Source organism: Ostrea edulis, chromosome 9, assembly GCF_947568905.1.
Source record: "Ostrea edulis chromosome 9, xbOstEdul1.1, whole genome shotgun sequence".
Classification (NCBI taxonomy): Eukaryota; Metazoa; Mollusca; class Bivalvia; order Ostreida; family Ostreidae; genus Ostrea; species Ostrea edulis.
Genome location: NC_079172.1, coordinates 42715336 through 42741765, shown reverse-complemented (window position 1 = coordinate 42741765; position 26430 = coordinate 42715336). Strand labels below are relative to the sequence as shown.

The following is a 26430-nucleotide window of genomic DNA, read 5'->3' as shown; positions in this document are numbered from 1 at the left end:
TTGTGATATTAGATGCATAAATTGTTTGGAAATTTAATTTTATTGATAGATTTAACATTTTCTAATAAATAAATCCCAGTAATCTACTATTTTATATGAAAAGGGGGTCTTTTAATGAAATAGACCTGTTGCTGGAATTACCTCCCCTTTGATGCACTCTTCATACGTAGAAGGTACAAAATGATAGCAATATTATGGAATGTTATGATTTCAACTTGAAATGGGATTTGAGAATTTGTACATCATGTTTATGTGATATCAGTGAAAGACATAACAGTATCTGTGAATGTAATCCAGAAATTTCTAAATATTGGCAGGGTTTAAAAAGTATCCGGTACTCCGTCCTGTTATACTGCAAACTAGTACCAGTGGTCAGGCATTTTGTCATTGAAGAATTGAAAGCGTTCTTTCCTTGATAATTCATGCATTAACCGAGAATGCTTAGATGTTATATGGAGGAAATCAAAGAAAATATGCATCTATAGTCAGTCCAGATGGAGCATGTGAGGATCTAGTGCAGCCCCCCCCCCTCCCCAAATTTGCAAAATGTATTTACTATCATGATTGATGACAAAAATTTGTTATTAGTTTACATATATGCACTAAGTAATGAGGACAGGACAAAATAAGAAAAGTGTGAAATAAAAATGCATAAAGTGAACTCAAAGAATGTATACTGTAACAGTTTGCTCGGTATCTTTCTTCTTCAGTACTCAATGTAACAATATGACCATACTTGATGCTTAATCATAGGTTACGATTCAACATGCGAAAATTTACACCTTTCTCTATTTTACCAACAACAAATATATAGATATTGTAAACTGATGGTATTACGTATATGCTAATGTAGTTTCTTAAAGTCATTGATGTAGGTAGAGTTTGGATCGTCACTATACTTTGTTCATCATGAGAAATTGATCGGGAAAAATTTGGAAAAATCATTTAACTGACAGGGAAACCGAAGATTATTTCGATCAGGTCTCTTTAACTAAATCAGCCCCCCCCCCTCTACTTTTGTATGGCAATCAATAAACAATTGAAATGGAAGCTTGAACTGATGAATTAAATCCTTGGACCCCCCCCCCCCCCCATTATTATCATTATCAAGGATTTTGAGCTTCGGGTTGTCTTAAAAGTAATTTTTAGGGAGGTTGGGAGGTTCTATAAAAAATTTGCCACCCATCCACACCCTCCGCCCTGGTGATGAGTGCCAACTACGGGGCCTCTCCACTTAGCTACACTGTATGTGTTTAGACTGGACAGACTATACCAGCCGGGTCAGGTATAAACAATACATTTCATTACAAATTATATTACAAGCGAACTTCTTTACTTTTGTGCGAATTCGGACGTTATTATTATCTGACTTTCATCTTCGGTGCAATTTATGTGATTACTGTCAGTTGGTATTTAAGCTATATTTCATTTGTACGTGTAATGGTGTTGGGAGTGGAGTGCGAATGCAAAGAATATTTCTGTATTTAGATATATTCAACATTATTGATTATTTTATGATTTTAACAAGATCATTCACTATCTAAGAGCATTTTACCATTACCACCCCTCTCCTCTCAATATAATGTTCATAATCATTAATTTCCGGTATTGAATATGGCTGCTCCGAACCCTTTCGCCTTGGATTTAAAATGTAGAATAATACGCTACATGTAAGAATAAAAAACAAAAGAAAGACAAGAACAGAACATGCACATTCCTTTTAGCTCACCAGGACGACTATCCGGAGAGCTACATGTATTGTAATGACCCCAGTGTTGGCGTCGGCGCCACTTTAAGGAAACATTTTAACCTGGGTTATATCTTCTAAACCAAGGGGGGTAGGGTTTTGATATATCCCTTATTGATTCCCCATGAAGATACCTTTGATGTGGTACCAAGACTTTCGACCTTGTGACCTTGACCTATTTTTTTTAAAAACTTCAACCTGGGCTATGTCTTTTGAACCAATAGGGATAAGGCTTTGATATTTTACATATATAGATGTCTCATGAAAAGACCTTTGTTTTGGTTTGACCTAACGACCTCTGCCTTGAACTTTGATGTACTGTTCAAAAACTTTATCTTGGTTATATCTTTTGAACCAAGAGTGATAGATCTTTGATGTTTCAAACATAGATGTCAATTTCTTTTGTTATCAGAACTGTCAACGTCGACCTTGGACTTTGACCTATTTTTCAAAAACTTTTAACCTTTTGAACAAACAGTTAGGTACAGTCATCTGACAACTCTTGTTTTTATGTACATATTAAGCATGTTATTTAATTGTTTAAGGGTTGCTGCTCAATTTTTTTCTGGGTACGTCATTTGTTAAAGTTTGATGACATCTAAAAATTCCTAACCACAAAGTACTTTTTATCTAATATATTGTACCTGACAACTTCATATGACGTGTTAACTGTCCCGAGGAAAAGATAAAGATTTGGGGTATTATACTGTGGATATTTATCAAGTTTTGTCTTCACACAAGTTTTACCTTTGAACTTAAAGCACGTCAGTCTTTAAATTGGTCTAAATGTTACTATAGCAACAATTTTATTTGTTTTAGAATATCAATATTGTGACTCTCATACAACTTTTCAAAAGTTACATTGCTGTCTGGCGTAGTATTTGCGATTGAGTTTGATTATTTCAGAATGTTTTCAATAACCAGTCAGATTTTTAAAAAATAGATTTATCCTTATTGTATCCATGGGAAAAGCAAATCTATGAAGAAATATGATCCAATTGCTTGTGGTATATTTAAGTCTCTGTAGGACCACAATGTAAACTAGTCATTTGTACTAATCGTGCTATCCTATCTAAATAAAGAATTTATTATATATAGCATATAAATTGGCATGAAATTTGTTTTTAAAAATTGCATTTTAAAAGTACACAAATATCAATTTTGTTAAATTACAACTATTCATACGATGCATATTATTTTTATTTAGAAACGTTATTTTTTCAAATTTTGCAATTTGTCACCATGGCAACCAGGACCCATAGCAACAAAAATGGTTGATACATACTTCTGGTCATCTGATGTGAAATAATAAAATTATATAAGACTTAAAAAGATAACAAGAACCATGCATGGCAAACAGGTTTAGGTGGCTACCAGAATAAAAGCTCTACAAGCAGGAAAAAATGCCCAACTTGAAGTGTTAATATATTTACTATAATCGAGAGTCCAAAGACAGATTTTTGATATATGGTAAATATACGTCTTCTCTATAAGAAGAAAGTAATTTTGAATAAATCAAAGCGTTACCTTTTGACTACTAGTTGATTCAAAAGTTATCATTTTCTGCAATTTATCAAAATCTGGAATCGTGCCAAATTTGTGACCTTTGTGCACTTAAACGGAAGTAAAATTTTAGATTCCCACTAAACAATATGAATATGCATATCCAGTTGTTTTATAAACTGTGTCAATTTTTAAAAATCCATTTTCAATAACCTGTTAGAATTTTTAAATAGAAAGGGTAAAATATACATAATTTTACCCTTTTGTCAGAACAAAAGTTCTATTTTTAGTAACATGGCTGCAAATCCCTATCCAATGACTACACCCCCGAAAAAAATATGCCAAAGTATTTGATATTGATGTACTTTATTACACTCAAAATATGTTGTTGATCAGACAACCCTGCTTCCATCACATTTTGCATGCTTTTCTCGTAGACAAGCTCTTAAATCAATGTTAATCTATTATATATTTTAAATTACCCGCCGCTAAGAGAGTGGCCAATGAAGTTTATTTTATGACGTCACGCCGTCGATTCCAGTTTATTTCATCAGCAGCATTGTAAACATGACAAATCATTAAAAGTTAAGTTTGGAGTCCTATGGATTTGAGCCCATTCTTTCACAAGTAGAAATTAAGAAAAGAAGACGTTCAGTCGAGTCGCAGACCAGGCAGACGGTACACATACAAATGTATCAAACCTCATCTTGTCATTACGCAAATGATGGATCCACAGTTTACATAGTCTTTCTTTTCAGATGACTTGGTTGGGTCAGGAAGTTTGAAGAAAAAAAACCCCACACCTTTTTTCATATCTCCCCTTCTCATTAGTGTAATTAACTGCTTGACAGGAAGGCATCAACCTATTTATTCGTAAAATCTACCATATGCACACCTTTGATGATCTTAGAATCTCATCAAAACTGGAACAGACGGTATGACGTCAAAATTGATTTTTGTGGTCTTGGATACAAAAGAGTTCCACATCATGGCAGCCTCTATAGATGGCGGGAAGTTCAATTCTTAACGTTTTCAAATTAGTACTGAAGCTTATCTAGGCCGTATTTCAATAGAATAGTATGACCAATTTTATAATATAATCAACCCTATCATTTATTTAAAAAGGTTTTTGATTGCTTTCCCCTTAAACATTATAATTCATAATACAATAAGATTAAAACTAAGTGGATTGAAAATCAACTTAGAAATTGAATTTTCAAGGGAGTGCGTGCTGAAAATGGTCCACCCGTTCGCGGCGAAAGCTTCTAATAGATTTTTTCAATCCACGCTGAGTTAGCATCCGCGCTTTGCATTGTGACGTCAAATGCTGTATATTTCATTTCTTGTTACTTTATGTTCGCCGGTCTTAACTACAGGGAGGGACCGAACTTGGTAGATAGTGTTTATTTGTTTAAATGATATCTTCTTTAACATCATTGATACTAAATTGAAACTAAATGAATATTTTGAAGGAGAGGTAGCCTTTTATTAAAAACGTAAATTTCATTATCCCAGGGTTTGGTACTAGGGTGGGGCCAGAATTGTCATTGTGATTAAATGTCTTTATCATATGGAATACTTCTTTAATTTTGCTGATTCTTTGTAAAACCTGAAGGCATATTTAGGAAAAGCTGAAAGGGATGTACAAAAAATGGAAATTTCGCAATCCAAGGGTGGATCCAAAGTAGTCATATAGTGTTAATGTAAGATATATACTAAATTGTGTGAAGTATTTCATCACTGGGAACACTTTTGGGGGCTTTTGTGCATGTGGGTTTTTTTAAAATCAAGGAACACATCTTGTTTTATACTGCTGCTAAGTATATATATAAAAATTAGCCGGTATATACCGTAAAGGAAACTTATTATAGATTTCGTAGCCCTTGGGGCTAGTGATGTACGCTTTAAATAACACTCAGCTGACCGATACAGTATGTGGGCCTTTTGTTTGATATTATGCGTGGAAACAAATCATTGGGAATTTCAAAAATTCCACCAATGTGCCCAATGAGTATAGTAAATTTCAACCTGTTTTCAGAATTTTTATTCCAAATTTTATTCCGGTTTGGTAATCACTCGATCCCTAGTTTTCTTTTTGCTATGGGAGTTCAGGTGGTATTAAGTTTTGAAATAATGTCCTTAGAACGAAGAGTGATGTGAAAACAAACTTGATTGTACTAAAATAATGAGACGAAAGGACAACAAAAAGCTATGAGACTTAAAAAAAACCCATCGAACCACTACTTGATGAACCGCGACTCACAGCCACCGTAGACACTGGGTATACACGACTATTATATAGTGTTGGTTGTCTCTGTGAAGAAGTCTGGACATGCGGGGATAATGAAATGATGAAGCTCCTCAACCTTCAGAGTAAACTACTAACATCAATGCAAACCGAGTCAGGGAACATGTCAAAGGACATAGCAGCGACACGGGACGGAGATCTTGTTTATACTGACTTTCATAATAAAACTGTAAACCTAGTGAAGAATAAACAGATACAGACCGTACATGCACTTGTTTTTGTGTGATGAACTATTAACTGAAAATTATTCTGTTAACTACCGGTATGTAAAACAATGTATATATATATATATACAAGATAAACATGATTTAGAATTCAGTCTTACGTTATTACTGAGCACTTGATTAGATTTGTGGAACTGTAACAGAGAGTGACCCCAAACGTCCAGTCTTCATCACAGATCTTCAGATTCAAGGTCACAGTCTTCTGTTTACCATCACGGCACTCCACAATCCTAAAAATTCAGCATAGACAAAATGTAATTCAAATCAAACTATATTGTCAAGAATTGTCGTTTGCAGGAGTCCTGAAATTTACAATTTATGTCCCTATTGTCCCAATGATGCTTCATACGAAATGAAAAGAATCAAAATGGTAGTTATCAAGAAGTTAGAAATGTTCAATTGTGAACACACAACGCACGACGATCTGAACAACAACCACTACGTCACCTAAGTTGTAAATTTCACGACCCTTGCACCCATGGGGTCTGAGGGGCGGGACAAAAACTGCCAAAAATCGACCATTTTTCAAAAATCTTCTTCTCAACAACAGCACACGTATAAGAAAACTAAATCCACCATGGTTTAGAGAAGGAATGCCTCTACCAAATTTGTAAATTTCATGACCTCTAGGACAAGGGTTCTTAAACCCATGGCAGGGCCAAACTTACTATATAATGCTTATGTGTAAAACACTTGAATAACATCTTCTTTAGTGCTATTGATACTATATTGAAACTAAATGGATAATTAGAAAGAACAGGTAGTCCTTTACCAAAATTGTAAATTTCATGTTCCCAGGGGTAGGGGTTTTGTATCAGGGTGGGGCTAAAATGGTCAGTTATTAAATGTGTGAACAATAGAACATTTTTAACTTTTGATAATTGTCGTTCCTATTGTTTTTAAATTCGGTACGAAGCATCGTTTGGACGGAGGGGGGGGGAGAGTGAATTGTAAATTTCTACACCCCTTGGGCATTAGGGGCGGGGCAAAAATCCCCCCCCCAAAATCTACAACCGCATATGTGCAAGAAAAACTAAACTTCTACAAAAATTGTAAATTTCATGATCCCTGTAGTAGAGGTTCTGACTTCAGGGAGGGGTCAAACTTCGTATATACAGTGTATATGTACACAGAAATTTAGATAATACATTTTTTAATGCTATTGACACTAAATTGAAACTAAATGGATATTTAGAAGGAGTAACTAGTCCTTTACCAAAATGTAAATTTCATGATCCCTGGGGGATTAAGGGTTTGGCTCCAGGATGGAGCCAAAATTATTATGGCGATTATATTTTCTTTTTCATTTGAAATACTTTTTGAAGTTTGCTGATATATTGGTATAAAAACTAAATGCATATTTAGGAAAAGCAGAGAAGGATGTACCAAACTTGTGAAATTCGCAACCCCAGGCTATATTGATTTTAAGACGAGTCCAAATTAGTCATATTGTGTTAAAGGGGCTTGGACACGATTTAAGCTGAAAATTTTCAAATTCTATTTTTTTCCGTTTTTATTGTTTACATTGCTTAACTAAGTATTTCTAATGGTCAACCAAAATTTTTTTAGTTACATGTACAATACAGCACTCACAAGTCTTTTTTATGTAAACAAGGCTCGTGCCATGTCTTTGTTTACATAGAAAATAGCATGTTTAAAACAAAATGAGATGTGCTTAACACTAGAATATATTCAATTATATTCAGAATTAAGTTGTGAGTTGAAAAATCTACCTTTAAACGAACTTTTATTCGTATATTTAACCTATACGTAAACAAAAACATGGCAGGAACCTTGTTTACATAACAAAGAATTGTGAGCTCTGTATCTCCCATGTACCTTGACAACTGATATTCAAATTTTTATTGCCCATTACCCGGTAGAAATACCTTAGTTAAGCATTCTAAACATTAAAATTGGAAAAATAAAATTTGAAAATTCTCAGCTCAAATCGTGTCCATGTCCCTTTAATGTTATTTATCATATTATGTAAAACCTTTCATCACTGTAGGTACTTTCGAGGGCACTTAAAAAAAAGCTGTGATCTTAGAACTTATACATGTACTTTTGTTGATTATGGTATCAAAACAGGAGTTTTCCCCTAAATTCCATAGGCCTTGGGACTAGTGATACTTATAACTAATACTCAGGTGACCGATAAGGCCTGTGCGTCCAAAAGAGTAAAGAAAATTTATATGGAGTTTTATAAGAAGAGATAATGTATTTCAAATTTTGAACATCATAGAGATTTCTTAGAAGTCCTGTACATGTATCTGTATTTATCACAACCAAATGAACCCCAAAACCATATCAACCCATGCATCCATTATTTTGTTTTTGTAGCAGGTGCCCTTTAAAAAGAAATCTGGTGTAAATCCATGTAAAATTTTATACACTAAACTAAATTTCACTTTTCTGTAATGAAAGTAATCTGAAGTTGTCTGCACATGATAATTGATAATGTCGTTTGAGAAACCACAGGCACCGGTCATTTTGTCGGTAATCTTAGTTGTCTATACCATACCACCCCTTCATAAAATACACAAAGAATGAAACGACATTTTAATCAAAACTCTGATTCAAAATAGCTCTAAAATTCTCCTTTTATTGTCAACTACCTTAAAGTTTTTTCTGATCCAGTATTTCCGATATATATGTCATTGATCCACCATAAAAAGAATCATCATCCACGCATATAACCAGGAATATTCAAAGTTCTATAAACTCTCTCTCTCTCTCTCTCTCTCTCTCTCTCTCTCTCTCTCTCTCTCTCTCTGAAATCCAGAAATAAGTATAGCAAAATCTACACAAGGAAAGCCGTTTCATAGGTTTTTAGCTACCAAAAAATCAGTAAATCTAGTAAGTTTTTGAAATGCCGAAATCGGAATACGGTCGCTGATCCTGCGATCGACCCGTTTTAGAGATAAACATAGACAAAAATGAATCAATTAACTGTGTGTCTACGGTAACTTAATAAAATCGCACTTGCATTTATTCCAATATTGTTTATTTATTTCAATATTGTTTATTTATACATGCAAATAATTGTGTAATCCAACATATGACAGCCAAACAGAGTCGCTCTGGGTAGGGAAAGAGTTCGTCAATGAATAGATATGATACAATATAATGAATATAATAAACATCACACGAATAATTCAGTTGCATCATACCTATAATTAAATGTTTAAATAGATAGTATAAATATGATCAGCATTTTCTTTTCAAGCCAATATTTTCAACAAAAATACAAATGCAATTTATTTAGTAATTTACGAATATTTCACAACATAATTTTTAAGAGTCTAAACAACGGTCATCAAGGTTCTTTGTGCTAAATGTTAAATTATTTTGGCAATTAAAAGTGCGTGCTTCATTTCAAAATCATCAATTACTTTCAAGCGGGTAATCCTTTTAAACATCAGTTGTTGAAACATATTTGTAATTGAATTAATTTGATAATTTTATAATTCAATTATTATTTTGATGCAGTGTATTAATGCATACGTCATTTAATTTAAAGTAGTTCTATATAATATAGAGGAGAACGACAATTTTTTCCACTATCATTTCATCATTAAGACGATTAAAACCTGTATTATCATAAATTCTTTTTGTTTAAATAATCAAAATGACAATTATTGTAAACAAGTGTACTATTGGGGTTACATTATTTACTTTAGGGCAGGGCTCCAAATTTTTCAGTCGACGAATTGACCATATTACACATGGATCACAAAAAAAGGCAGTTTTTAATCATTTTATTTATTATTCTGTGTTGTGGAAATACAATATTGTAATCATAGAAGCATATAAATTTAGTCTGGATTAATATTTTGCATGAATTGGATTACTTAAAATCCAGTATTTAAAAAAGTGCTGTGAAAATGGGCCAGTATCTTTTACAGTGTTTGGGTTTCGACATTATAAAAACGTACTAGATTTACCGTTTTGGCATGTAAAAACTTGGTTCAGTATGTTTGTAAAAGATTTTATGTACCTAGGTTACAAACAGTAACCTCTGAAAATTGTGTGTTATAACATGCAGTGTTAAGAGAGAAATCACGAAAGAAAAAATTGCCATCTGGGACTGGGACTTTGAGCTTTCGGCCCTCACCAACCTGAAAAAGCCGAAATGAACAGGTGCCGAATTGACTCGCACCTGTTTAGATCTACTTTCATTTTACAATGGTGACTGATCGACATTCCGGAGTTACCACGCAGCAGTACGGTCTTATCTTCGTCGAATGGATTTTCTTTTGTCGTTTACTATTTATAGACGGATGTACACTGTAAACATTAAACTTCAACCTAAACCTCGACCATCCAGAACTCACGAACTGTGACGAAGTCGCAGTTAAAAACATTCATGGAGGATAAACAAGAAGAAACCGTCAAAAACGAAGCTGATGCATGCGAAGCAGTGGACGGAAGTGCCTTTGATAATAATTGGCGTTACGTTGCTTCAATGGTTTCCATTATTTTCTTTCTGGTGTCGTTTGATGCAGACGTTATTTTGGCTTATGAGTACCACAGAAGACAGATGCATCACGCGTTTAATGCTACAGCAGCCGTATTGGTGACTTCCGGTGTAGTGATAGGATGCCTGAGCACAGCGTGGTCGATTCTGAATGAAAGTTGGACAAGATATCGTCCTCTGTATTTCGTGTGCCTTCTGACCAGATTTCCGATTGCAGGATTCGCAAGGTAAGTTTCTTTGTTCATAGCTACATGTATAATACCCGAGTTAGATGTATCAGGAGCGGATCCAGGAATTATTAGTGCTTAAAGTTGCATGGACACAATTTGAGCTGAACATAATAAATTTCATTTTTTTCCATTTTTCATTCTTGAATGCTAAACTAAAGCATTTCTAATGGTCAACTAAAATTTAAATGTCAGCTAGTTGTCAAGGGGCATGGGAGATACAGAGCTCACAGTTCTTTGTTATAATCAATCTAATTAAAATTAGATGTTAGATCCGCTCGCGTACTCACATACATAATGTATGCGAGTACGTGAGCGGATATAACATCTAATTTTAATTAGATTGTTGTTATAATGTAAGCAAGGCTCTTGCTATGTTTTTGTTTACATGTTAAATATGTACTAGTACAGCTGTGAAAGTTGCGTTTAAAGCAAATATTTTCAATTTACAAGTTAATTCTGAACACAATTAAATAGTTTCTAAATAGTGTTTGGCACATCTGATTTTGTTCTAAATATTAATATGCTATTTTCTATTAAACAATCAACATTTGTATATATATGTATTAACATAAACGTGCATGGCACAAACCTTGTTTACATAACAAAGAATTGTGAATGCTGTATCTCAACAATTGATATTCAAATTTTGATTGAACATCAGAAATACTTCTGTTAAGCTGTCAACTTAAGCATTGTAAGCAATAAAAATGGAAAATGTTCAGCTCAAATTGTGCCCATGCCCTTTAAGGCAGAAATATACTAGGAGGCCCAGGGGCATCCTCATGAAATTAAAAAAGAAAAGGAAATGAAACAAAATTGTGCATTTTAAGAATTCTCTGGAATCTATCGCGAAGTATCCCCCCCCCCCCCCCATTTCTCCCGTCCGGTGAAGTGGCAAAAATGTGGTGTGAATGTTTATGTTTGTCCATTACAACCTCTATATTTAGTTATATAGCTTTATATAGCTATTTCAGATAGCTTGATGAAACTAGTTTAGATTGAATTTCTCAAGTACAATGGCTTAGTCAAAAAGTTGCATAATAATTTTTGAACATGTTTATTCTTGGAACAAGACAGAACACCCTTCTTAATAAACTAAGTCGTTTTACAAATTTTCATTCAATAGAGAATTTTCTTTGTGTCCACTATCCCTGTGTGTGTTGAGGCATGGCTAAACACTGGGACTTCTGACTTCTTATCCATTGTTATCTTGATCCTCAATGGCTTCTATTTAGTAGCTCAACAACTTTAAAATAATCTTAAACATACAGTAATTTTGAATTAAAATTCTACTTGAGGAACTTAGTTTACAAAGTACTTTTTGTTTATGTACCATGTGTTGTACGGAGTGCATGGATGAAATCATACCAGGGTTTTATCCAGCATTTAGATGTTACTACTCATTTTATATTTAAGGGGAATTTTTGAGAAATCCAATCACGAGCTTCCAGGGGATGAGGATGGGGGACATCCATGGAATATAATATCCACAGATCATTACAGCCATATAAAGTTATTGATTACTCATTTTATCTATATTGTAAGTCTGACAATTATAGAAAATAACTTGGAATATGAAAAAAAGAAAAGAAAGATTTTTGTTGAAAATTCTTATACAATTTTGTGAAGTTTCTACAAATGAAGGGGATTTTTTATCTGTGGAAGGGGAAATATCCATTTGTTGCCAAAGGGGAAAGGTACCTTTTATCGGTAGTAAAAACAACCTAGATAAATCCCTGCATACATTCAAAGAAATTCAATTTTGTTTTAAGCTTTTGTTATCCTATATTCAGCATTGAATAAAAGTCATAGAGGATCAAGATAACAATGGATAAGAAATCAGAATCCCCAGTCATTCTGTAAACCTATTCCATAAGTGGCATTACCGTATGTACACCCTCAACATTATTAAGTTTATAACTTTAATGAACTAATGAATACAAACAATGTGGTTTTTGTTGTTGTTTTTTAAATCAGAGGCAAAATTTGTTAAGTTAATTTTTTTCAGTGTTGTCTGCTCTTCCTGAAATTATGGACTTACACCTAAGTATATATTTATTTTTGATTCTACCCTATTTATTTTGTAATTGCACAGGAATACAAATCATCCCAAATTAACCAAAATCACAATACATTGCAAAAAAATTACAATCAAAATATATCCGCATTACCACCATGCTTTCAGTGAAAATTTTCCAAAAGCATACCCCCCCCCTCCCCTTTCCCGTGAATTATTGGTCTTTTCTAGAGGTAAAATTTCATAAGATTTTATTACCCCCCCCCCTTTTAAAACTGCCCTTCTCATATATCGATGACCAAAATGGAGGAGATTTCAGTGGTTCATAATTTTGGTTGATTGATTATTATCAAGAGAGGAAGAATCCTATCGCTTTTTAGGTTCAAAGGTCAAGGTCACTATGGGAATTTCATAGAAAAAGTTTACATTTACTTAAATTGCCGACATTGCTAGGGATGCTCCGCTCTGCGGATCTCTTGTTGAATTTACTAATAGGACTGGAGGTTCTAAATCATCTTTGTCCATCAATAAATATGTACATGTCTCCATTATGAAACATTAAAATCATTCTTTGGTTAAGTTGTCGGGATATTTTCAGCCGAGTTGCAACGAAGTTGACTCGACTATTGGTATGGTGATGCGGGCGGACGGGTGGGTGGGCGGTTGGGCGTCAACAATTGATTTCCGGATGATAACTCGAAAAGTTTACAATCTAATCAAATGAAACTTTGATATATTGTTGGGTACCAGGTAAGGAAGACCCCTATTGATTTTGGAGAAAAATGGTCAAAGGTCAAGGTCACAGTGACCGAAAATAGAATGAAAATTTCAGAAAAATTTGGTTTCCGGATGATAACTCAGAAAGTTTAAATCTGAATCAAATGAAACTTTGATATATTGTTGGGAACTAGGTAAGGAAGACCCTATTGATTTTGGAGAAAAAGGTCAAAGGTCAAGGTCACAGTGACCGAATATAGAATGAAAATTTCAGAAATATTTGGTTTCCGGATGACAACTCAGAAAGTTTAAATCCGAATCAGATATTGTTATGTACCAGGTAAGGAAGACCCCTATAGATTTTGGAGAAAATATGTCAAAGGTCAAGGTCACAGTGACCGAAAATAAATTTAAAATTCCAAAAAAAATTTGGTTTCCGGAGGATAACTCGAAAATTTATAATTTGAATCAAATGAAACTTGGATATATTGTTGGATACCAGCAAAGCAAGGCCCCTATTGATTTTGGAGAGAAAAAGATCACAGGTCAAGGTCACAGTGACCGAAAATAGATTGAAAACTTCAGACAAATATGGTTTCTGGACAGTAACTCGAAAAGTTTAAAACTGAAATTAGTTCTTCACAATTATAAATATGCCACATCATTCCTGACTTTACAATGTATCCCATGCAACTCGGCTTATGCACTCCTGGGTTCATATATTGATTTTTGAATGATGTATTTGTTTTTAGAGATATAGATATAGTGAGTAGATGGATCAGCAGGAGATTTCACACAGAACAACACACATTTGAACAAGTGTATAGTGATGCCAGAAGCATACGTCTGTACGATGTACTGATAGGAAGCACTCCACAATTTATACTCCAGACTTCCTACTACATTGCAGACTCGTCTCAGACCGATTTGTACCTGGGTAAGTGTCAAAATTTATGTTGTTTTAAGGAGGTATGCTACACCAGAGAAATTTAATATGAATGAAAAGTGGAGGACAGTACAGCAATATTTTGAAATTAAAAACTTTTTAATTTACTTTATTTAGTCAAAAATGGAGTTTTAGTAAAAAGCAATCTGAAAAAAAATTAATTAAAACCCCTGCTGGATTCGAACCGCGATCTACAGTTCAGCAGTTAACGTGCTGACCTACTGAGCTACTCAGTTAGGTCATGATGTTTGAAGGCAAATATTGCTGAATTGCTATTTACATTTTCATCCAAGTTTTTAAAGGAAGTCGGCCATTATAATGATGTGTTTTTGAGAACTGAGTGTATTCCATGTAAATGTTGAAAGAATATCAACTTCGTTAAGAATGTTTAGGAGGTTATTTTCCAAAGGCGTAATAAGTTGTTCTAATATTTACATAATGGTGTGAATTTAGTATTGTACATTTTACGTATGTAGGTCTTGATCTTGTGGGGGGAATGATAAATTATAAGTATAGTCCGGTGTCAATCCATTTTTGTCGCCGTTTTTATAAAGTTTCTAACGCTATTTCATTGTAAATTGAATATGAGCTGTGATACCTTGTTGCACCTGTTCCCATGAGGCCTGCTGTCTATGTTTTCTGTATGGTAGATTGAGCAGTTGTTCCGTATGGATGATATCCAGATATTTTAAAATGAGTGGTCGGAGGAAAGAGAAGAACATTGTTTGAAGAGTTTGGCGTTTTAGCTTAAAATTTTAGATGTCTTTAAACAGATTTGATTTCTTAGCGGTTTTTTTTTAGTTATCGTGTCTATATGTTAATTGAAATTTCCATTAGAAGATAGACTTAGGCCTAAACGTTTATGTTCAGTTACTTCAGGAGTGGGTATTTAGAGTTTTCTCAATAGGTTAATCATATTTCCGTAGCCTATGTAAATTCTCTAAAGCTTAGAATAATAAAGAATTGGATTAAACTATCCTAAATACATGTACATGTACATGTAATTTCTTTGATAACGTTTATCAATCAGATTCATACACGTTTTTATCCCCTCGCAATTCATTGCTAGAGCTGATACGGTGAAGGGACCATTCAGGTGTGACCTGACTTGTTAATTTTTCGATCAGTTTACCAATATTAAGTAATTGGTTTATCGATTTTTTAATGGATAGTTCACTACACCAATAATTTCACATTCATATTATGTTTCGTAACTGGCAATTTTGTAAGTTACGAGTGTATATGTATAGTGATGTATTTTGCGTTTCCTCGAGTCTCAAACTGAAAAAGAGCGACGATGCTTTGAATAGTAATACCTATTTTTAAAAAAAATCAAATATGCTATATTAAAATTGTTTTGATATTCTATGGTAATTACGATGATTGACGATATTGACTTAATTTGGCTATGTTATTTTATTTTTTTTATATATATACAAAAATTGGTATTGTAGAGAGTGAGTAGACAGCAATGTTACAACGGTGTACAATTTAAATTAAGGAGGCACTCTACATCGTCACAATGACTGACTTCCTTTTAAAACATGGATGAAAATATTTAAATATCAGCAATATTTGTCTATTTATTTTAAAAATCCTCGCCTAGCCGAGTAGCTCAGTAGGTTGGCGCGTCGATCTGTAGATCGCGTGTTCGAGTGCAGCAGGGGTTTAAAAATTTTCTAAGATTGCTTTTAACTAAAACTGCATTTTTTGACTAAATAAAGTAAATTTGAAAGTTTTCCATCTCATGATCATGCGTTTGTAACATCTGTCTCTCGAAATTCGACTCTTTATTGCTTACTGGGACACATCTATTGGATGCTTTGACAAACGACAAAATTTTATACTACAAAATAAGTCATGAACTGGAACGATTACGGATGAGGTGTTTGTAAAGATGAGAAAACAAATCTGGTCCAATAGGTTTTTTTTTTCTTTTGTCACCCTGAATGATTTTTTTCATTGACTCCTCCACGTAATAGATAATACATTGTCGATATATCTAAATGTAGAATTGAAGGCCACAGCAAGAAATTTTTTCTTCTCACGTAGAAGTTTTTGATTAAATTCTGCTTCATAGGATAATAAAAACAGGTCAGCTAACAAAGGAGAACAATTCGTGCCCATGGAAATTCCAACAGTGTTGGAAGACCTCATCACCAAAGATGTGATAGAATGATAGCATTATCCACACATGTGATAGAATGATAGCATTGTTTACGCATGTGACAGAATGATTGCATTATCCACACACGTGACAGAATGATAAGATTATCCACAGATGTGATAGAAATATAACATTTGATATCAACAAACGTGACAGAATGATAGAATTGTCTACACACGTGATAGAATGATAGAATTGTCTACACACGTGATAGAATGATAGAATTATATACACACGTGATAGAATGATAGAATTGTCTACACACGTGATAGAATGATAGAATTGTCTACACACGTGATAGAATGATAGAATTGTCTACACACGTGATAGAACGATAGAGCTAGATTATGTTGGAGGGCAACATTAATGATTGGGAGCTAATCCATGGATTACATGATTCAATTTTGTTTATCAAATTAATCATAAGATAATATACAATGAATTTTACTGTTTACAAACCAAGAAACAGAAACATATGATTATAGACCTATTATGTAATGTATTGTTTTGCATTTTTTCAGCCTTTTTACGGAGAGTGTCTGCAATGTCTTCCTATGGTGTCATCATGTGGTCACTGACAGTTTACATACTATCATCGTATCAAAAACCAGACCCCTCCAAGGAAGACAGGAAATCCAGCATCATGGGAATAATACTGGACTTTTTCGCGCGCAAAACAGCTGTTGCCGTGTTCGTCTCCAGTCACGTGGTGTTCGCATTGACCTATTACCTCTTCAGTATTTCCACTACTGTGTAGCTGATATTGAATATTTGTTTAATAAATGATCGTCTTATGCTTTGGTACAGTCAACAGATGTTTGTTTGCCACGATTGTTTGGACAGTTTTATTTATATATTTTTACATTCCACAATTGTACAAATGCATAGTTGTCATAGATACTGGTACAGAACTACAGATAGTTGTATGTGTCATTTCGTTACGTAGCTGTCAACTTGTCATACATACTGGTAGAGAGAGTTTTACAATATGTGTTATACATTTTTTTACGTGTACATTCCACAAATGTATACCTGTCATGCTTGTAACAAGAATATTCTGGGTTTTTTTTACATGCAACAAATGTATACTTGCCATGTTGTGTAGAGAATATGATGTTTAGTTACATTCTGTAAGTATATAGCCGCCATGCTTTTAGAGGGAGCTTTACAATGAGTGCCTTATGTTTTGTTGCCATGCTTCTTTAGAGAATATTTTGTTTTATTTTTTTACATTCAACAAATTTGTATATGACTTACTGGTAGAAAAAGTTTCTACACCACAAATAAAAAATCCATTTGATTTTCCATTTGGATAATGTTATGATTATATACATTGTTGTTTAGAATATATCTGTTTAATGTTTTAAGGCGGTAGGGTTGAATGTTGTTGAACGGAAGCTTGCGCTGTGGTGATCAGTGCCTTTCTGACACTTTGCATTGACCGTAAACGGTTGGTTATAATTAAATGCGAACCTGTTTTAAGTAATTTGGGTTATAGAACTTTTCGGATATACATCACATAGCCTGCTTCGTGAGGGCTGAAGGGAATTGAGTACAGAATCTTCTAAGCGAGGCAGTCAAGAAAAGGAATGACTGGTTGTCCATAGCAGATTTCCTAGACCCGTGATTACATTTCTACAGCTATGAAATAAATGAATAAAAAGAATAAGATTTAGAAAGTTATGTCCACTCAGGCGACAAACATGGTGTAAGGGTTGATTAAATATATTCTCTAGAATTCCTTTTTACCCCCTGACGTTTAGCGGACAAAGTTGTGTAAAATTGTGATAAGATATGCTGTGTACCGACATTGTGACCTCCGTGGCCGAGTGGTTAGAGCATTGCGCTCAAAATCACACGGGCTCTCACCTCTGTCAGCGCGGGTTCGAATCCCGCTCGCGCCGGTAAGTGAGAAAGTTTCCCAGTTTACTTTCGGAAGGTCGGTGGTCTCTTCCCAGGTACATTGTATCTGGGTTCTCTCTTCCACCAATAAAAACTGGGCGCCACCAGATAACTGAAAAATTGTTGAGTGTGGCAGAAAACATCAAAACAAACAAAAGACATTGTGACCAGTCAACACGGGATGCTTACTCCTCCTAGGCACCTGATCCCACCTCTGGTATACCCAAAGTCCATTTTTGCACAAATCTTAATTTTGTATTCCTTATAAGAGTTATGAAATTGATCACTGTTCGTTATCTTCACATTTTCACGAGGGAAACTGCATTGATACACATAAATGTAGATATCACAGGTCAAAATAGAAAACTATTAATTTCCCTCTAATATATAGATTCATTTAATCAATAGTCAACTATGTAATGTGTTGTCATCTGTGTAAGGATGTAAGACATGTATAAAAAGAAGATATGTCAATATCAGAAAATCACACATTTTCGTTAAACAGCATAATAAAATGCATAACAAGACCTATGGGCCACAACGCCCACCTGAGTCAACCTGATCCTGCTGTTCTTCAGAGGAAAATATAAACCTTTTTTTTTTTTGCTCTCTTTATTCCCACGAGAAATTTTAAACCGATATGATGACCTCCACTTATTTCAAATGAGGTCATGACTTAATCCAATTTAAATCCACACTATATTTGGATTCCCTATATTCATGTACATTGTAAAATTTTATCCCCGATCCTAGTTTAACCCTATGGTCCATTTTTTTTTTTAATTTCACATTTCCCCCATACATTCTCAAGTGAAACTTTGAATTCGTATGGTGGCCCAGACCTACTCGGGGTATAAAATTAGCCAGCTAAATTGATTTTGAGAAACTGGAATCTACATTACAGGGGTATATTTGTATATTGATGAACAAATGAAAATATTGATCTATATGTTGTTTTAACGTACAATGTAACAGCTGAAAATCACCTTACCTTGACTGTCTCCAGATTTGGTCAATATTAAATATTGTCCATAAACAATCGTATTGAAGCGAAGTTAAAGTTAAAATCAAAATATCCATCCGTTTTGTGCTGACTTCTGTACGTACGTCATTCCTTTAGGTTCTCAGTAGGCCACATGATACCTGAGTTTGTGTGACCGGTCGACAGAGGATACTTGCTCCTCCTAGGCACATGGTCCCATCTCTGGTATGTCCAGGGGACCGTGTTTGCCCAACTCTTTATATTGTATTGCTTATAGGAGTTATGAGATTGATCACTGTTTGTTATCTTCACCTTTCATTTATACGCTGAGACAGTCGGGGTGATCAGATGTCTGTGTCTGACGGTCGGGGTGAAGAGTAGCCAGAACGTGTAAGGTTTTACAAGTAAGGTCCCGAAATAGCGTCAACTTCCCATATTGATGTAGCAATATTCCATTATCACCTGTATATGGTGTTTATGTTTCTCAACTGTTCCGATGCATAAGAGCTTGTTCTGCATATGATCATTTTTAAAGCACTTAAACGTAGCTGCGCTTTATTTAAATCTAGACAGACTACTAACAAATTGGTGTTACAGGGGTTTCAACAGTGTCGTTTAAAGTCAGCATTTTGCGAATTTTATAGTCGTTACAACGATCTAGTTCGCCAATACAACCTGCCATTGGGTCGAATGCTGTCCACGCGTTCGCAATTGACTACGGGATGCTGGGATATTATAGCGCACAGATATGTTCGTAACTGCAACATCGTGGAAACCGACTTCAAAGGTCTCATACTCGTAGAGCATGGCCGTGACAACGCTGGTGGACAGTTTAATTGGTTCAGCGATGAATTTCGATTTTTACTGCAGAAGCCTGATGAAAGACCAAAATAAACACTTTGTGCAAAATGGAATCGAGGAGGCTGGGCGATTTGGAGGGGTAGTGTTATGATGTGGGAAGCAATATCCTATACAGATAGGACAGCTACGTTAACGGCTACACGGTATATCGATGAAGTCAACAGCCACACGTGGTTCAATAATGCAGCATCCTAGATCAGTATTTTTTTTTATGTTGACGTTTTCGGGAGAAGGCTATAGTTCCATAGAATCTCCGTAATGTTGCAAAATAATTTTAGGAATAACCGATAATAAGCTCCGTGTAATAGTCCCAAATGTGGTTTACACCAAAAGGAGTATCAGCTTTGTGCTTGAACATGTCTAGACTAATAAAGGTGTTTTTTTATATTAAATATCAATTCGACATTTAGATACATCGAAGACGTATTATCTATTAACAATAATAATTTTCATTCATATGTCGATTCGATATATCCCAGTGAACTCGAAATAAAAGACACCACAGAGTCCCACACTTCTGTTTAATACTGAATAGTTAAGAAATGCATGCTGATATTGCACACTTTCACCTTAGATGCCAATATTGGTGAATTCTCGTCTATTTTGGAGTATCTTGAGTGAAAAGGGATATAATTTAACAACTAAATACTTTGGCTATATAATAAAAGGGTTATCGAACTTATATTGGTGAATATTGACACTCGTTGGCTGTCAAAATTGACTCGCAAGCTCGTGCATTTTAACAGCCAACTCGTGCCAATATTCACCAATATAAGTTCAGTAAGTTACCCTATAATATTGACTAAGAAACAGAGAATATCATTTTATTTATGTAAAGAAAGTCAGCAAACGTTTAGACTGATCGAAAATGTTGCGGGAAATAATCACTCCCGGATTTGCACCATTACAGAGGTTCTCAAGAGTTGTAGCCCTCTTCCCCCCAAAAAAATCGGAGAGGGTTACATTATTGCAGCTATATGCTATCATGACAACGCCGGGCAAACACGGACCTCTGGACACACCAGAGGTGGGATCAGGTGCCCAGGAGGAGCAAACGTATCTATATCTTACCACCTGCATACTGCATATGGTGTTTATGTCTCTCAACTAATTTGATAAGCAAGAGCTTGTTCTGCGTATGATCAGTTTGAAATCGAGACAGGCTACTGACAAATAAGATGATGTTACAGGGGTTTCAACAGTCTCGTTTAAAGTATTTTGCAAATTCTGTGATCTTTTTAACGATCTAGTTTGTTTGCTATTACAACCTGTCATTGGGTCAAATGCTGTCTGACGTGCCCGCAATTGATTACGGGATGCTGGAATATTATAGTGCACAAATCTGTTCGTGGCCACAACATCATGGAAACCAACTTCAATGGTCTAAGACTCATAGAGTATGGCCTTGGGAATGCTGGCGGACAGTTTGGTTTACCGCAGAAGCCTGATGAAAGACTCGGAGTGAATAGGTGCCAAAATGAACGTTTTGTGCAAAATTGCATTCAGGAGGCTGACCGGTTTGGAGGGGGTAATGTTATGATGCAGCAATATCCTATACAGGTAGGACAGCATTGGTTCACATAAAGGGTACTTACTGGTATATTGATGAAGTCATACAGCCACAGGAGGTTCAATAGTGCAGAATCTTGGAGCAATATTCCAACAGGACAACAACAGACCACATACTGCTCGTCTAGTTTACACGTGATGTTCTGCAAAGACACAATATACAGGTTCTTCCTTGGCCATCCAAATCATCAAATTTGAACCCTATTGAAAATGCAGAGACCAGATTGATAGGTACATCCACCAAAGACAACGGCAACCTCAGACTCTGCAACACCTGGCTCTAGCTCTGCAGTTAGAGTGGAACAACATCCTTAGACAGATTTTAGAGACTTAATTGCGGCAATGGGAAGGCGTTGTCAGGCCGTCATTGGTGCTCGGGGAGGGGGCACTATAGATATTGAACTTGGGTGACCTTGAACTGATAATGATTGCAGTTATCATTAGTGGTTGTGATACTTTGATTATTGACCCAGTGTTTACATCATTATTGTATTTTAAATAAATCAATTATAAGTATTTCTCATGTACCATGATTTTATTTATGGTACCGTATATTACAGAAGTTATCCCTCTTTGACTAAAGTTTTTTTTTCTTCTGCCCGATCTACGTCACGGACAGTCGTCTCAGCCTTTACGTAATGTGAGATTACTTTCAGGCTTATTTGAGGAAATACAAGGATATTACTCAGGGCACCTACTCTAGTGTGGTTTCTGCGGAATATATACGCAAAACCAGCAGCTAATAGGAATGGCAGATTTCAGAAAATGTTATATTTTGATTAAGTGGCCACCCTTTCATTTGATATAGATCGTGCACGGAGCGCCACTGGTTAGTCTGGGAGCAGTCTGCTGTTGCTCAACAGCACAAGTTTCGAGTGACAGGTGTTAGCTTTGGTTCGTTCCGGGCTATGTAAACGGTGTTTCATTACTCTCTACTAATGTACACATGTAGATACATTATTAGAATACTTGAATAATTTTTCTGACTGAGTTGTGACCCTTGGAGTTAGAAAATCCCAAACATTCAATGTCCGCTCATCACCCCAGTCGTACTTGGACATTTTGAATTGTAATTCAAGATATAGATACACCAAGTGAATACACAGATCAAGTTCGTATTTTCTTCTGGTGGGAAAAGATTGGCAGAGTGATGCCCCTTAAACTTGGGAACTTTTATGCAATAATTATTCAATTTCTGCCCACTATTTTAAAGTCATATATATAGACATTTTGAATTGGTTTGTATTTGGTTTTGGTCCAATACAGGTCAGGATGTTTCAGTCAGATAACGTTCGGCAGAGTTATGCCCCTTCGACTTCGAAAATTTTAAGTTTTACATTAATTCAAAGTTTCCGCTCAGTATTTATCTCAATCATATATGGATATTGAAATTCAAGATGCAGCATATATTATTATCTATATAATTTTTCGTGACATTTCCTGTACAATTCACTTGCATTCTATCTCGTTTCCACAAAATATCTTGGGATATATTGCCATGTCTGTTTTAGAGTTAGCATATTTTGATAGTTCCTGGTTGTTGCAGTCAACTCTTATGTATTACAGTAAGTTGTATATGGACATTACTGTTGAAAAGACTTTAAAACAATTGGTTATCGAACCCGGGACCTTTGCATTATTATCAACTATGGGACTATTACTATAATACAAAATCTTAAACATATGTTGGAATTCATACAATTCTTCATATCGAAGAGATGACAATACAGCCGGTCCCCCCTAAAATGTTCAAAAAAGTAAATCGCGGTATCTTATTTCGGAAAATGTACTAAACGATAAAAGAAACAACAATTTCTTCTACTCCAGGAGAAATAAATGACAAAATCTTTTGATTTCTTGATTACTTTATTGGGAGAACTTATTTTTTTCCCCAAAAAAACCCCTTAAAATTTGTGTCATTTTATTAATTTCACCTTATTAAAATGATAGAAAATAGTACAAATGACTAAATAGGAGAAATATTTCAAGCCCCATAAAATCTGTAAAATCCAGGAGCTTCCGGGGGCTTCGCCCCCTGGACCCCCACCAGGGCTTTGCCCTGGACCCACTGCCTCATAAAGTGGCGCCCCCCGTAACCGCAATTCCTGGATCCGCCCCTGGTTAAAGTCAATTAGATACAAGATGAATAATAGACTGTCAGTGCTGGATTTAGGGGGGGGGGGGGCGCAGCCGGCGCGCACCCCCCAAATTTTTTCAAATTTAAGGTAAATCGTGGTCTCTTGTTTAGAAAAATGTAAACGATAGAAGAACACTCATTTCTTCCACTCTCGGAGAAATAAATGACAAAATCTTTTTATTTGTTGAATTACTTTTATTAGGAGAACTTACATTTTCTCCAAAACCCCTTAAAATTTGCGTCATTTTATTAATTTCACCTTAACAAAAATGACAGAAAATAGTAAAAATGACTGCACAGGAGACATATTTCTAGCCCTATAAAATCTGTAAAGTCCAGGAGCTTCCGGGAGCTTCGCCCCCCTGGGCCCCCACCATGACTTCACCCTGAACCCACTGGGGGGCCTCAAGACGGCACCCAGATCCCCTGCCTTAAAAAGTTGCGCCCCCCCCCCCTAACCGCAATTCCTGGATCCGCCCATGACTGTTGTATCAAAGTACATATATATATATATATATATATATATATATATATATATACACACAGCTGGTCCCGTGATTGCGTACCGACTGTACATCTATTAGATGTTTAAAACTGATACCTTACTTTTTACATTTGTAACCTGATATTGTAAAATATCTTGTTTTGTAAAAGCTCCAGTTAAAAAAAGTTTGACGCAGAAAACTGGTTTGTTTTTGTTTTTGGTCAAAAATGTCCACGGTTATCGCTCGATCATGACGTCACAATGAAATCGCGTACCCTTGATTTATTGATCCAGGAGTGTATCTATGCGACTCTTTTGTATAGTGTTATATAAAATGAAACATTATCAAATTAAATGTAAATATATCAAGTTTGTTGTTGTTGGGTACTTGTAATGTATTGTTAAAACTTCCCCAACTTCAAGAAACCAGTTTTGTTTCCACATAAAAATCTTTGACCATGGCGTTACTTTAGATGATTTAATACTGTGCTTATATACCAGCATGTTTACTATGAGTGACAATTCATTCATTTTCCTGAAGTAAAAGAAGACGTCATTGCTAACATTAACTTTAAAACGGGGGCCCGACACTTATCAAGAGGCCAGTGGTGTGTGTAGTTTCCCTCTTCACAGCTAAGCTGCAAGTCCCCGAAACCAAGTCAATGAAATTAAATGTTAGTGGTTTCCGGAATTGAGCTGGTTGCAGTTTGTTCTACTGAAAACATGCTGACATTTAGTTCTCATATGTAAACTCATTTAACAGAGCAGACATCCTTTGGAGTACTATATCTCAGCGGCAAGGTTAGAATATAGTATCATTGAAAACTGCATATAACTTTCAAATTGGTTTGCAAGGAAATCATTTTACTAACTAAAGCGGAGAAAGTGATATCAAATTACGCAGACTGAAAGATGTCCCTAATGAATGAAAGACTCCTATTGATTCAAACTTGGTTTTTTGCATTCCCTATAAGTGTTTCGAAGACAAGACAAAATCCCGATGACTGTAAATAAATACCACGACTGATACACATAGAAAATTTTGAATAGTGACTTACTTTACAACTGTGAATAAGAAAACACGTTGTAATTTCTAACTTTTATATCAAGAAAACTACGTGAACCAATTAAAAATAGTTTTAACGTACACATTTAGACATTTGACGTCAATTTAGCAAATCAAAGTCTTTAGATACCAGCGAATTTCTCTGAGGGCATAGGACGAAAGTCATCGCGTTTTCGTCACAAATTGTAGAACATAGCAATACGTTCTGGATCAGTGATCACGTGACTGTCAGGTTTACGAGGCCAGTTACGTCATCCGAAGAGCAAACGTGTTCAAATTGTGTGAAGTAATGACTATTTCAAATATAAAATCGCTGAATATATATGACTCAGTCTGTGTTTCTTAATTTTTACATCCTAATCAATATTGTACATCGATGCCATTTTATTTGGTCTATAAATATACATATGATGCCATGTGTGTAAACATGTAGGGCCTACCTGTATATATCCCTCTGGCGTATCTGAGTATATCTGTAAAATTTTACATTGTACCCTATATGCCACAAGTATAATTAGTGGTCTAATAGAAAATAAATGAACTTGATTGTTCAAAAAATTATGAGATTTCATTATACATCCTCTCCATAAATGTCCATCCTACGGTAGATCATAAACCTCAATTTTAAAGGAACAGCAATTATCGGTTCACCTTGAAAATTATCTCAAATAAAACTAGATTTACTGACTTGCAAATGGTTTAAAATTTGATTTTAAAAATATATTCATAGAATCATTTGAACAATTTTCTACAAAGGATATGATTCTGACTGTGATATGATGTTTGCCTCCTGGAAAAAAATTATTTCCTCCCTGTATGCATTTTAATCATGTGAATCATTTGCGTGTGCTATTTTTATACTCATATCTACATACTACTTCAAATATAGAGTGTTACATACATAAGTACCAGTGTTTGGATTGATTGATTGATTGTATATTTTTAACTTCCCTCTTGAGAATGTTTCACATACATGTATATGGAGACGTCACCATTGCCGGTGAAGGGCTGCAAAATTTAGGCCTATGCGCGACGCTTTCGGCCTTTGAGCAGGGAGGGATCTTTATCGTGCCACACCTGCTGTGACACG

The 26430-nt window shown here is 35.1% G+C and overlaps 1 protein-coding gene across 1 annotated transcript; it reads left to right on the top strand.

Annotated features, from left to right (window-relative positions):
* The first annotated feature begins 9944 nt into the window (after positions 1-9944).
* On the top strand, positions 9945-17666 carry LOC125659702 (uncharacterized). The gene is made up of 3 exons (XM_048891451.2): positions 9945-10489; positions 13979-14163; positions 16861-17666. Exons 1-3 carry the CDS (start codon positions 10152-10154, stop codon positions 17094-17096), a joined length of 759 nt encoding a protein of 252 aa, XP_048747408.1. The 5' UTR covers positions 9945-10151; the 3' UTR covers positions 17097-17666.
* The last annotated feature ends 8764 nt before the right edge of the window (positions 17667-26430 follow it).

Bases quoted from the DNA above. Each gene is read 5' to 3' on its own strand.
- LOC125659702 (XM_048891451.2), top strand. From the start codon at position 10,152: ATGGAGGATAAACAAGAAGAAACCGTCAAAAACGAAGCTGATGCATGC. The intron at 10,490-13,978 runs GTAAGTTTCTTT...ATTTGTTTTTAG, and splicing joins CCGATTGCAGGATTCGCAAG to AGATATAGATATAGTGAGTA. The intron at 14,164-16,860 runs GTAAGTGTCAAA...GCATTTTTTCAG, and splicing joins TCAGACCGATTTGTACCTGG to CCTTTTTACGGAGAGTGTCT.